This window comes from Staurois parvus, unplaced genomic scaffold (assembly GCF_062004578.1).
Source record: "Staurois parvus isolate SC_StPar_1 unplaced genomic scaffold, SC_StPar_1.0 ptg000320l, whole genome shotgun sequence".
In the NCBI taxonomy this organism is placed as follows: Eukaryota; Metazoa; Chordata; class Amphibia; order Anura; family Ranidae; genus Staurois; species Staurois parvus.
Window position 1 is genome coordinate 2,068,112 of NW_028318116.1, and position 13,326 is coordinate 2,081,437.

General features: G+C 43.1%; 1 protein-coding gene across 1 annotated transcript in view; it reads left to right on the top strand.

The window, feature by feature from the left end:
* Positions 1-558: 558 nt before the first annotated feature.
* Positions 559-13,326, top strand: part of CLCF1 (cardiotrophin like cytokine factor 1) — a 114,710-nt gene continuing 101,942 nt past the window's right edge. Inside the window, exon 1 of the mRNA XM_089683706.1 lies at positions 559-769. Coding sequence (XP_089539832.1) covers positions 754-769 — 16 coding nt within the window. The 5' untranslated portion in view covers positions 559-753. The remainder of the gene's footprint in view (positions 770-13,326) is intronic.

Genomic DNA, 13,326 nt, shown 5'->3' on the forward strand with positions numbered 1-13,326 from the left:
CATGAGCATCCCTGCCTTTTTGTGTACGTCTCCCGTGTTTGCATCTTATTGGCCCAGCAATGAAAGCAAGGTTTAGATGAACTAGGGTTTTGGACCAGACCCAAGCTCAACACTAGTGACTAACTACTCCTAGGTAATCCTAAGGGCCTGTTCACACTACTGCATTGCAGTAATGTGTGGCAGCACAAGTTACCTGTGTTTGTGCGATGTTTATTCTGAATGGCAACCAAACGCATTCAGGCGTTCATTGCAACGCTTCATTTTGGTGCATTCTAGTGCACTAGGCATCCCATTCCAGCTTAACATAATGCATGCTAAGGTGCAGCAAGTGTTTGAATGGGCCCTAAAAGTTTGTGAACCCCTTGAGGTGAGAGATTCCCATGTGAACAGGGTCTTTAGGTGGGATGTGGACACGGGTTCTCTGATCCTGACACCTCTTGCCCTTTCGGAGCCTGATAACTTTCTCTCTCTCCCTCCCTCTCTTCCTTCTCACTTCCTCTCTCTCTCTCTCTCTTTTTCTCTGTGGTTACTCATATGACGTCAGGGGAGAGGCTCCAATTCTCTCTCCCTCCCAAAAATTCCTGCTCCCCCCTCCTTCCTCTCTCCTCCTCTCCCTCCACCCTCCCACAGATCACCCAGTCTGGTTTTAAAGGAAGGTAACAGCGAGACATGGCACTCTCTGCCCTGGCTACTAAAGAGACAGCTGGGCTACTACCAGCAAACCCCAACCACTGACTATTCCTGGGCCTCGACATGCGGCTTATCACAGGTAAAAACTTTGGTCTCCAGCGTTTCCTCCATCTGTCTCTGCTCCTCTGTCCTCTGCAGGGCCGCCTAGCTCAGTACCTACATCCCAGAACTTTCCCACTCTATATCACCCCTCCGATGGGTCCAGCGCGCCGCACAAGCTTCCATCTTCACCAAAAGTTTTCTAGCCTCCTCTGGCTTCCACACCGTCTTTACAAACGGCACACTTGGCCATCCGTGAGTCCTCTGCATACAGGCAACCCTCTCCGGTGGATTTTCTTCAACTGTCACACCGTTGCCAGGTGACCCTGACTTCCAGGAACAGTCCCGGCTTTTCAGGATTTGTCCCTGGAAATCCGTGTTCCTGGAAAAAGTTCCTCTGCTTCTCAATACGAATCAACTTCAGGGCAAAGTCGCTGATTTTGGAATGTTGCATCCAGGACGTACTGTCTGGGGTATATGGGGGCTTATACCAGGATGGGGTTCTTCTTAAAGAGGAACAAAATGAAAACAAAATGAAGGAAAAGGAATTTTAGAATATAATTTAGATTGGATAGGAAGATAGAAATAGATTGATAGATAGAAATGGATTAATAAATATATATATAATCTATCTATCTATCTATCTATCTATCTATCTATCTATCTATCTATCTTCCTTCACATTTGTTTCTACATCATATGTATTCATTGGCATAGATAGATATATAGATTGTTGAATAGGAAGATAGAATGGAAATAGTGATAGATAGAATTAAATAGATAGATATATAATTAAATATTGAATAGATTAGTTAATATCTATCTATCTATCTATCTATCTATATATCTATCTATATATATGTCCCTTTATTATCTATCTATTATTTCCTATCCTTCAATCTATTTATCTATCTACCTGTTTATCTTCACATTTCCCTCTACATCATATGTATTAATTGAGATAGATAAATAGATTTTTTATCTATCTATCTACATATTTCTTTCTACAGCATACAGTATTTATTAACAGATAGATAATAAAATAGAAAAGAAATAGATAGATGGATTTGTTAATTTATCTATCTATCTATCTATCTATCTATCTATCTATCTATCTATCTATTTTGATTTTATCTTCCTATTTTTTATTTATCTATCTATTTATATTCTATCTATCTATTTGTCTATCTTCTTATATCTTTCTACATCATATGTATTAATTGACATAGATAGATAGATTGTTGGATAGGAAGATAAAATGTAAACATATTGATAGATAGAAATATATCATTCATTATTTATTAGATTATCATTATTATTATTATTATTATGTTTTCTCAGCGCTTTACAATTAGTTAATATCTATCTATCTATTTATCTATCTATCTATCTATCTATCTATCTATCTATCTATCTATCTATCTATCTATATATTCTCTTATATCTTTCTACAGCATATGTATTAATTGATAAAATGTAAACATGTTGATAGATAAAAATATATAATTAATTATTTATTAGATTAGTTAATATCTATCTATTTTCTAATTTACTATCTATTTACCTATCTCTTTCTACATCATATATATTAAATGAGATAGATAGGTAGATTGTTGGATAGGAAGATAGAATAGAAATAGACTGATAGACAGAAAGATATAATAGTGATATCTATCTATCTATCTATCTATCTATCTATCTATCTATCTATCTATCTATCTATCTATCTATCTATCTATCTATCTGTCTATCTGTCTATCTGTCTATCTGTCTATCTGTCTATCTCTCTATCTATCTATCTATCTATCTATCTATCTATCTATCTATCTATCTATCTATCTATCTATCTATCTATCTGTCTTCATATCTTTTTCTACACCATATGTATTTACTGAGATGGATAGATTTCTTTGTTGTGCACCTTTCTGTACAATGGCGGTGGATGTGATCTCCTTGTTGTAGCTGGTAAGTGGGCACACACACAATTGTAATGGAGGTGTCTGGGAATAGGAGGAGGCGTTGTGCAGGTCGCTGGGCGTCTGTGTCATTTTCAGGGTGAAACATGAGAGGGGCCCTTGAGACAGACACTTGTAAGAAAGTGTCAGTATCAAAGACAGATTGTGACATCTCTCAGAGTTCCCCACCCATAGCACTGACAGGCAGCACTTTAAGATGCAGCTTGTCTTACTGGCTCACCTCCCCCGTCTTGCCCCGTCTTCCCCCTTTAAATCTTCTCTGGTATTTAAGAGTCTGGGTGTCACACCTTGGTCCTGTCTACATCTGTCCACTCTGCTCTCTCTAAGGCTTGGTTCACACCTAGGCAGTTTATTTTGATGTTTTTTGCAATGCTTTTTGCAATGTTTTTACTGTGGTTTTTTTTTCAACTTTTTTTTTTGTTTTTTTTTGCTGGGCAGAGGGGAAATGTTTTTGTTGCTGTCCCGAATAAAGCACTGCATGCGTTTCAGCAGCATCTCCATTGAACTCTATTGTACCAAAGACAAAAAAACCCTTTCCCAAAATGCAGCAGCTCAAAAAAGCATAGACGTGAACGTGTCCCATAGGACACCATGCTAAATGGATTGTACTGCGTTTCTGCAAAAAGCACTCAAAAACGCATTGGTGTGAACCAGGCCTGAAGGATAAAGCTTTATGTGGAGATTGGCAAAGTATACACCTTTGTTTTACTCTATTACTCTGACAAATGTAGTTGATTTCTCCTATAGTAGAGCCCTGAGGCCATCCTAACATTTATGACAAAATTCAGTTTCAAAGTTATAATTCTGAGATTAAAAATCAGAATTCTAGTTTCAAAGTTATGATTCTGAGATTAAAAATCAGAATTCTGAGTTTCAAAGTTATGATTCTGAGATTAAAGGTCAGAATTCTGAGTTTCAAAGTTATGATTCTGAGACTAAAAGTCAGAATTCTGATTTTCAAAGGTATGATTCTGAGATTAAAAATCAGAATTCTAGTTTCAAAGTTATGATTCTGAGATTAAAAATCAGAATTCTAGTTTCAAAATTATGATTCTGAGATTAAAAATCAGGATTCTCAGTTTCAGAGTTCTAATTCTGAGATTAAAAATCAGAATTCTAGTTTCAAAATTATGATTCTGAGATTAAAAATTAGAATTCTAGTTTCAAAGTTATAATTCTGAGATTAAAAATCAGAATTCTAGTTTCAAAGTTATGATTCTGAGATTAAAAATCAGAATTCTGAACTTCAAAGTTATAATTCTGAGATTAAAAATCAGAATTCCGAGTTTCAAAGTTATAATTCTGAGATTAAGGCTCCATGCACACTAAGCGTTTTAATAATGCTGGTAGCATTAGCTTTGTAAAGTGTTTGTAAAATACGAGTTTTTCAGCATTTTTTGGCATTTTTTCACGTTCGCGGTTTTTATCATTTTTTTACACAAAAAAAATGTTTTTGCTTAAAAAAAATCCAAAAACACTGGTTTGCCATGTTTTCTTTGTGTTTCAGCGTTAGAGCCTTTTACAGTTAAAAAAACCCCTCTAGAAACCCACTAGTTCTGGGGATTTTTTCCAGCCAAAAAACACCCCTGCCAAAAATGCTGATTAAAGCCTATGTGTGAATGGACACTCAAAATCAGAATTTTGAATTTCAAAGTTATAATTCTGAGATTAAAAATCAGAATTCTGAGTTTCAAAGTTATGATCCTGAGGCAAAAACTGAGGCAGAAAGTGAGGAAAAACTCAAACATATAGGATGTCACCATCGCAGGATAGAGGGGAATGGGGATATATGTTGCTTTGACAACTGTCAGATGTCCCAAACATTGGCACATTTTTTCAATGCATGCCGGCACAAGGATTTGTGAAAAAAGGGAGCAGTTTACACTGGTTCGTTGTGCTGATATGAGCTGGAAAAAATTTAGTTCAAGCGCAACACAATGCATTGTTAACATATGTCATTGTAGGGCAGTGCGCATTGTAAAACAGCAGGCCAGGACAAATTTGGCTCCTCTGCTATACTGTAGTCTCTGCATCTTTCAGAAAGCAGGAGTGGGGGGTCAAGAGGGCACCTGGGTGCTTTGTTGAGGGGAGCGTTGTTGAATTGGCTGCTCGTCCTGCTCTTTACTGACAGGAATGACTGAAGTGTCACTCCTTTCAGAAGGAGCAGCAATTTGCCTTTCTCCTACCTCCAGCCTGCATAGGGCGGAAAAGAGCCAGCGCAGAGACAGAGAACTGTCCTGTGCTGTGCTGCTGAGGAAGGAGGGTGGACTGTGACCTTCTTCCATTCTCCCCTTGTTATGTGACTTGTCACAGGAATGGAGAGAGGAAGGAGAAACTGTGAGTACCGATCTCCCAGTACAAGGGGAAAAATGGGGGGAAACAACTCGGAAACATGGGGGCACCTGATGTAAAGGGGGACTCTATTGGGGACACCTGACATAAAGAGGGACTCTACTGGGGACATCTAATGCGAAGGGGGACTCTACCGGGGACACCTGATGTAAAGGAGGACTGTACTGGGGACACCTGATGTAAAGGGGGACTGTACTGCGACATCTGAAGTAAAGGGGGACTCTACTGGGGACACCTGATGTATAGGAGGACTGTACTGGGGACACCTGATGTAAAGGGGGACTCTACTGGGACACCTGAAGTAAAGGGGGCTCTACTTGGGACACCTGTTGTAAAGAGTGACTCTGCTGGGGACAATTGATGTAATGGAGGACTGTATTGGGGGCACCTGATGTAAAGGGGGACTCTACTGGGAACACCTGATGTAAAGGAGGACTGTACTGGGGACACCTGATGTAAAGGAGGACTGTACTGGGGACACCTGATGTAAAGGGGGACTCTTCTGGGGACACCTGATGTAAAGGAGGACTGTACTGGGGACACCTGATGTAATGGAGGACTGTATTGGGGGGCACCTGATGTAAAGGGGGACTCTCCTGGGGACACCTGATGTAAAAGGGGACTCTACTGGGACACCTGAAGTAAAGTGACTCTGTTGGGGATACCTGATGTAATGGAGGACTGTATTGGGGCACCTGATGTAAAGGGGGACTCTACTGGGGACACCTGATGTAAAAGGGGACTCTGCTGGGAACACCTGTTGTAAAAGAGCACTGTACTGGGGACACCTGAAGTAAAGGGGGACTTTACTGGGGACACCTGATGTAAAGGAGGACTTTACTGGGGACACCCCATGTACAGTGTGACTCTACTGGGGACACTTGATGTAAAGGGGGACTCTACTATGGACACCAGATGTAAAGGGGGACCCTATTGGGGACACCCAATGTAAAGAGGGACTCTACTGTGGACACCCCATGTGCAGTGGGACTTTATTGGGGAAACTTGATGTATATGGGGACTCTGTTCGGGACACCTGATGTAAAGGAGGACTCTACTGGGGACACCTGACGTAAAGGGGGACTATTCTGGGGACACCTGATGTAAAGGGGGACTCTGTTAAGAACACTTGATGTAAAGGAGAACTCTACTGGGGACTCCACCTTATGCTGGGGGGGGGTCGCATTTAGCCATCTTCACCCTGGTGACCTTGTCCCAGCACTGCCAGGAAGTGTTCATGTTACGCAGCATTTCAACGTTTGAATAGCCCCACATGAAGTTTTGACTCATTTCCTGTTTTGTCTATGGGACAGGGAGTGAATGGAAATCTCCCCAAAGGGACACCAGAAATAAAACTTCCCTACTGTATCCAAAACTGTATGAAAAAAGGTTTTGGCTTTGGACTATGTGCAAAATCAAAAATGACATATATGATGTAGTCTGTCATACCATTACCGTATTTTTCGCTCCATAAGACACACCTGACCATAAGATGCACCTAGGTTTTAGAGGTGAAAAACAAGAAAAAAAAATATTCTGAACCAATGGACTGCAGACACAGTACAGGGGATGACCAGAGACTGCGGACACAATACAGGAGATGACCAGAGACTGCGGACATAGTACAGGAGATGACCAGAGACTGCGGACATAGTACAGGAGATGACCAGAGACTGCGGACATAGTACAGGAGATGACCAGAGACTGCGGACATAGTACAGGGGATGACCAGAGACTACGGACATAGTACAGGGGATGACCAGAGACTGCGGACACAGTGCAGGGAATAACCAGAGACTGTGGACAGTGCAGGGGATGACCAGAGACTGCGGACAGTGCAGGGGATGACCAGAGACTGCGGACAGTGCAGGGGATGACCAGAGACTGCAGACAGTGAAGGGAATGACCAGAGACTGCGGACAGTGCAGGGAATGACCAGAGACTGCGGACAGTGCAGGGGATGAGCAGAGACTGCGGACAGTGCAGGGAATGACCAGAGACTGCGGACAGTGCAGGGAATGATCAGAGACTGCAGACAGTGCAGGGGATGACCAGAGACTGCAGACAGTGAAGGGAATGACCGGAGACTGCTGACCTTTGGGGAGGGAGGGGGAGCGGGTACCTGAATTTGACAGGTACCTGCTCCCACTTCCGCGGAGTTGCCTTCCCTCTTCTTCCCGGGCCGGCTTCTGTGACAGCCGGGTGCCCACTGCGCATGTACGAGAAGCGCTGCGCTTTGTGAATGGCCCGGCGCCTTCTGGAACCTTTCATGTGTCCCAGAAGACACCGGATCATTCACAAAGCGCCGCACATGCACAGTGGGCACCCGGCTGTCACAGAAGCCAGCGAGGGAAGACTGTGCAGCACTGGAGCGAGGAACAGGTAAGGCCCTGCAGGAGAGAACAGCTGAGCGGCCGGCCCGATATTCTGACATGGTGGCCGCAAAAATACCGGACCGGCCGCTTTATATTCGCTCCATAAGACGCACTGACATTTCCCCCCCTTTTTTGGGGGGAAAAAAGTGCGTCTTATGGAGCAAAAAATACGGTACTTGGAGTTCCCCCGAAAAATTGTATGATTACCTGTTGATCCCGCCAGTAGGTCTGTTATTTTAAATTTCCTGTAAGGGCTCGTTCCCACTGTGTGCAGTGATCAACATTTTTCCACTTTGGCACTGTTGACATCATAGCGATGGTCTAATGTGCAGCGCAGAAAAATGCTAACAGACCAAGCTGTCCAGCAAAAGTGTCAGTTAAAGGTTTGAGACAAACCACTTACCACTAACGGGTGCTTACGATGGTCAGCTTTTATTCATTTACAGCCTGTTCATACTATGTGGGGTGATTGGTGTTTTTCTGCACCTGATCAATGCCAGTCACTGTATTTTTTTCAGTGCAAATTACATGCAATTCCATGTGTCATGCATGTCAGTGAATGGGTTGCCTTGAGTTTGTCCTGCCAAAGAAGCACATGTGGGTAGCAATAAACAGCTTCTTTTTTTTTTATGTAAAAGATCAAGATTTTTTTTTTAATTTTTTGCTTATAATAGGTAGAGGAGAAATTTGGGGTCATATAGACCCCTGATCTCTCCATAAAGAGGACGTGTCGTCCCGTATTTCTATTGCAAGGGATGTTGACATGCCTTGTCATAGGAATAAAAGTGATAAAAAATAAAAATTAAAGGGACAGTGTAAAAATGAAAAAAATAAAATAAAGCGCCCCCATCCTTTTGTGCTTGTGCGCAGAAATTTGGGGTCCTATAGACCCCTGATCTCTCCATAAAGAGGACCTGTCATCCCGTATTTCTATTACAAGGGATGTTGACAGGTCTTGTAATAGGAACAAAAGTGATAAAAAAAATTAAAATTAAAGGGACAGTGTAAAAATTAAAAAATTTAATAAAATAAGAAGAAAAAAAATAAAGTGCCCCCATCCTTTTGTGCTCGTGCGCAGAAACGAACGCACACGTAAAGTGTGTGCGTATATGTAAACGGTGTTCGCAGTGAACGTTAGATTGAGATAAAAAATCTTAGCGATAGACCTCCTTTGTATCTCCAAATAGGTAAGCTGCAGGGGCGGACTGACCATTTGGAAACTCGGGCACTGCCCGAGGGCCCGGGGTCAGTAGGGGGCCCCATGAGATGCCCCTGGTACCTTTTCCATAGGCTTTTTTGAGTTTGGACAAGGACACAGGGGCCCCATGGTCCCCTATTGCCCAGGGGCCCCATGAGCTGTCAGTCCGACCCTGGTAAGCTGTAAACATTTTTTAAACATTACCTCTGGAGATTTTCAAGTCTCGCAGTTTTTTCACCATTCCACGAGAGTGCGCAATTTTAAAGCATGACATGTTAGGCATCTATTTACTCCGCACAACCTCAGCTTTCATAATTTACAAAATAATTGGGTTATATGTTGTGTTTTGCTTTTTTTTTATTCGCTAAAGTGTATTTTGTCTGAAAAAATTGCACTTGAAAAAATTTATAAGAAATATTTTTATGCATTTATCACTTGTTTGCACGATATTATTTTTGTTTACTGATCACATATATGACATTGCATTGTATGAACACAGGGGGCTCCAAACTGACTAAACAAAGGGGCAGTTTATTGTCCTTCAGACTTAAGGGGGGCCAGACTTTCACTGTTGGGTGTAGAAAAGGTCCTTACTTCAGTGGAAATAGACAGTGCCCCATCTTTGGTGTCAGTGGGAGGAGAAGCACCCCATTATTGGGATCAGTGGGAAGAATAATGCCCCTTCATTGGTGTCTTTAGGAGTAATAGTGCACCTTCATTGGTGTCTTTGGGAGGAATAATGCCCCTTCATTGGTGTCTTTGGGAGGAATTGTGACCCATCATTGGTGTCATTGGAAGGAATTGTGACCCATCATTGGTGTCATTGGGAGGAATAGTGCCCCATCACTGGTGTCTTTGGGAAGAATTGTGACCAATCATTTGTGTCTTTGGGAGGAATTGTGACCCGTCGTTGGTGTCATTGGGAGGAATTGTGACTCATCATTGGTGTCATTGAGAGGAATTGTGGCCCATTGCTGGTGTCATTGAGAGGAATTGTGCCCTTCATTGGTGTCTTTGGGAGGAATTGTGACCCATCATTGGTATAATTGAGAGGCATTGTGACCCATCATTGGTGTCACTGAGAGGAATTGTGCCTCATCGTTGGTGTCATAGAGAGGAATTGTGCCCAATCGTTGGTGCCTTTGGGAGGAATTGTGACCTCATCATTGGTGTCATTGAGAGGAATTGTGACCCATCATTGGTGTCATTGAGAGGAATTTTGATCCATTGTTGGTGTCACTGAGAGGAATTGTGCCCCATCATTGGTATCATTAACAGGAGTTGTGCCCCATCATTGGTGTCATAGAGAGGAATTGTGACCCATCATTGGTATCATTGAAAGGAATTGTGCCCATTGTTGGTGTCATTGAGAGGAATTGTGCCCCATTGTTGGTGTCATTGGGAATTATGTCCCATTGTTGGTATCAGTGGATCAGTGGGTGCCCCAAGAGCCGTATAAAAGCAAGCAAAGGGCCGTATCTGGACCCCAGGCCGCAGTTTGGGGACCACTGTATTAAGGTATTGATTTTTTAATAATTAGGGAAGGCGCAACAAAATTTATTTGATTTGAAAAACCGATGCACAAACACAGTGTGACATAAAAAATTTAAACGATTGCCATTGTATTCTACAAGGTCTCTGCTGGAAAAAAAAAAAAAAGCCAGTGGGGTTATAGTGGATATACTATGTATAAACATGTACTAGAATCTACTTTTTAAATCCAATGTTGCATACACTATAGAGAAACCTTTGTGTTGTTCTTTCATACATTTCTATACTTTACTTCAGGGATCGCCAGACTTTCTAAACAAAGGGTCAGTTTACTATTCTTCAAACTTTAAAGGGGCTGGACTGTCACCTGGTGTAATCAACAATGCCCCATCATTGGTGTCATTGAGAGGAATATTGCCCCATCATTGGTGTCATTGAGAGGAATATTGCCCAATCATTGATGTCAGCGAGAGGAATAGTGCACCATCATTGGTGTCATTGAGAGGAATATTGCCCAATCATTGGTGTCAGCGAGAGGAATAGTGCTCCATCATTTGTTCAAGCGAGAGGAATAGTGCACCATCATTGGTTCAAGCGAGAGGAATAGTATCCCATCTTTGGTGTCAGGGGGAGGAATAGTGTGCCATCATTGGTGTCAATAGGAGGAATAGTGACCCATCATTGGTGTCAGTGGGAGGAATAGTGTCTCATCATTGGTGTCAGTGGGAGGAATAGTGCTCAATCATTGGTGTCAGCAAGAGGAATAGTGCCCCATCATTGGTGTCAGTGAGAGGAATAGTGCCCCATCATTGGTGTCAGTGAGAGGAATAGTGCCCCATCATTGGTGTCGCTGAGAGGAATAGTGCACTATCATTGGTGTCAGTGGGAGGAATAGTGCACCTTCATTGGTGTCAATAGGAGGAATAGTGCCCCATCATTGATATTAGTAGGAGGAATAGTTAATCATCATTGGTGTCAGTGGGAGGAATAATGCCCCCTCATTGGTGTCAGTGAGAGGAATAGTGTCCCATCCAGGGGCGGACTGACAACATGGAAACTCGTGCACTGCCCGAGGGCCTGGGGTCAGTAGGGGGCCCCATGAGATGCCCCTGGTACCTTTTTCATAGGCTTTTTTGAGTTTGGGCAAGGACACAGGGGCCCCATGATCCCCTATTGCCTGGGGGCCCCATGAGTTTTCAGTCCGCCCCTGGTCCCATCTATGGTGTCAGGGGGAGGAATAGTGTGCCATCATTGGTGTCAATAGGAGGAATAGTGCCCCATCATTGGTGTCAGTGGGAGGAATACTGCCTCATCATTGGTGTCAGTGGGAGGAATACTGCCTCATCATTGGTGTCAGTGGGAGGAATAGTGCCTCATCATTGGTGTCAGTGGGAGGAATAGTGCCCCATCATTGGTGTAAGTGGGAGGAATACTGCCTCATCATTGGTGTCAGTGGGAGGAATAGTGCCCAATCATTGGTGTTAGTGGGAGGAATAGTGCTCCATCCTTGGTATCAGCAGGAGGAATAGTGCCCCATCATTGGTGTCAGTGGGAGAAATTGTGTCCCATTGTTGGTGTCAGTGTCAGGAATTATGCCCTCAGTGGGAGGAGTCGAGCCCTAAGGGCAGGATTAATAGACATGCAAAGGGCCATAGTTTGCTATACATAATCATTTAACCCTTTTAATGCCACCAATGTATCCGAATAACGAATACATCCGTTCACCAGCCTCCTCTTTCTGTTACTGACCTGGAAGCCACATGTAAAACATCACTTCCAGGATGGCCAGGGAAGATCTGCATTCCATCAGCTTCATTGGAGCACAGGTGAGACATCAGGGGTCTTTTAGACCCCTGATGTCTTTTTAAAGAGAAGCTTTCACCCAAAAAAAGCATCACAGGACCTTTTTCTGCCCCCATCTACCTTCTAGCTGCATTCATACTTGTTAATTTTTCGGCACGTGTATTTTCCACTGAAATCAACAGAACGGTGTGTGAAGGCATGTGAACGTATCTAACCCATCAACACGTACTGATAATATAATTTATATCGCTTTGATCTCTTTTAGACAAATATGTAAAACTCATTGAAATGCTAAATAGGCAGAGACTCTGGATTCGGGTCTATTCTCCATCTGTGATCCATCTTTTTGCTCCATACTGCCTGTAATAGGGGGGGCTACTTGCCGACCCTCCAGAGTACATATACTGTCATGGGTCGGCTCCTACAGGCACAGTGCATGTTTCCGCGTGAGCGCCCCCGCCTGCCAACTACCCTGTGATTTGGCACAGCAGGAGCTTGTCAGCACATCCCTGCCAATGATTCATGGCTGTCCAATCACAGCCCTCAGCCCTGTATTGACAGTCAACACGGGGCTCTGTGCTGAGGGAATGATCAGTTTGCAGGGAAAAAAAACAATTCTTGTGTAGTAAAAAGCAGCACACAGTACACACATTACAGTGTTACTGAACCCACAACAGGAAAATCAGTCTGTATATGCAGTAAAGCATGCTTGTTATACTCACTGTGGAACTTAAGGGGTTAATTCTCTGCATTGTGTAAAAAGGCCTTTTGATCCTGTATTCTCTGCTCCTCCTCTTGTTCAAATGTCCATGTCTTATCTCCTGATAAGACAGACTGAATCCGTAGCACTTCTGCACATGCTCAGTTTAGTGTGTATTGATAGAGAGTTTTTTCTTGGGAGAGTGCATGTGATCATCACAGGGCCAAACAGCACTGTCCAGACAGAGGGTCAGGGGTTCTGCATCCTCCTATAGCAGAATGAAAATTCCTCATACAAGCTTTAACATGTGCTGTGCTGGATGCTGATAAAAGTCACAAGACTGCAATATACTGCTGATGAGAAAAGGTATTTAGCAGTTTATATTTACTAAAATAATTTCATTTCCATGTTGTGTGCTGTGGGAGACCAGATATAGTGACTGCAGGGTCCGAGAGAGCGGATATAGTGAATGCAGGATCCGGGAGAGCGGATATAGTTAATGCAGGGTCCGGGAGAGCGGATATAATAAATGCAGGGTCCGGGGAGACCAGATATAGTGAATGCAGGGTCCGGGGAGATCAGATATAGTGACTGAAGGGTCCAGGGAGACCAGATATAGTGAATGCAGGGTCCAGGGAGATCAGATATAGTGAATGCAGGGTCCGGGAGAGCGGATATAATAAATGCAGGGTCCGGGGAGAC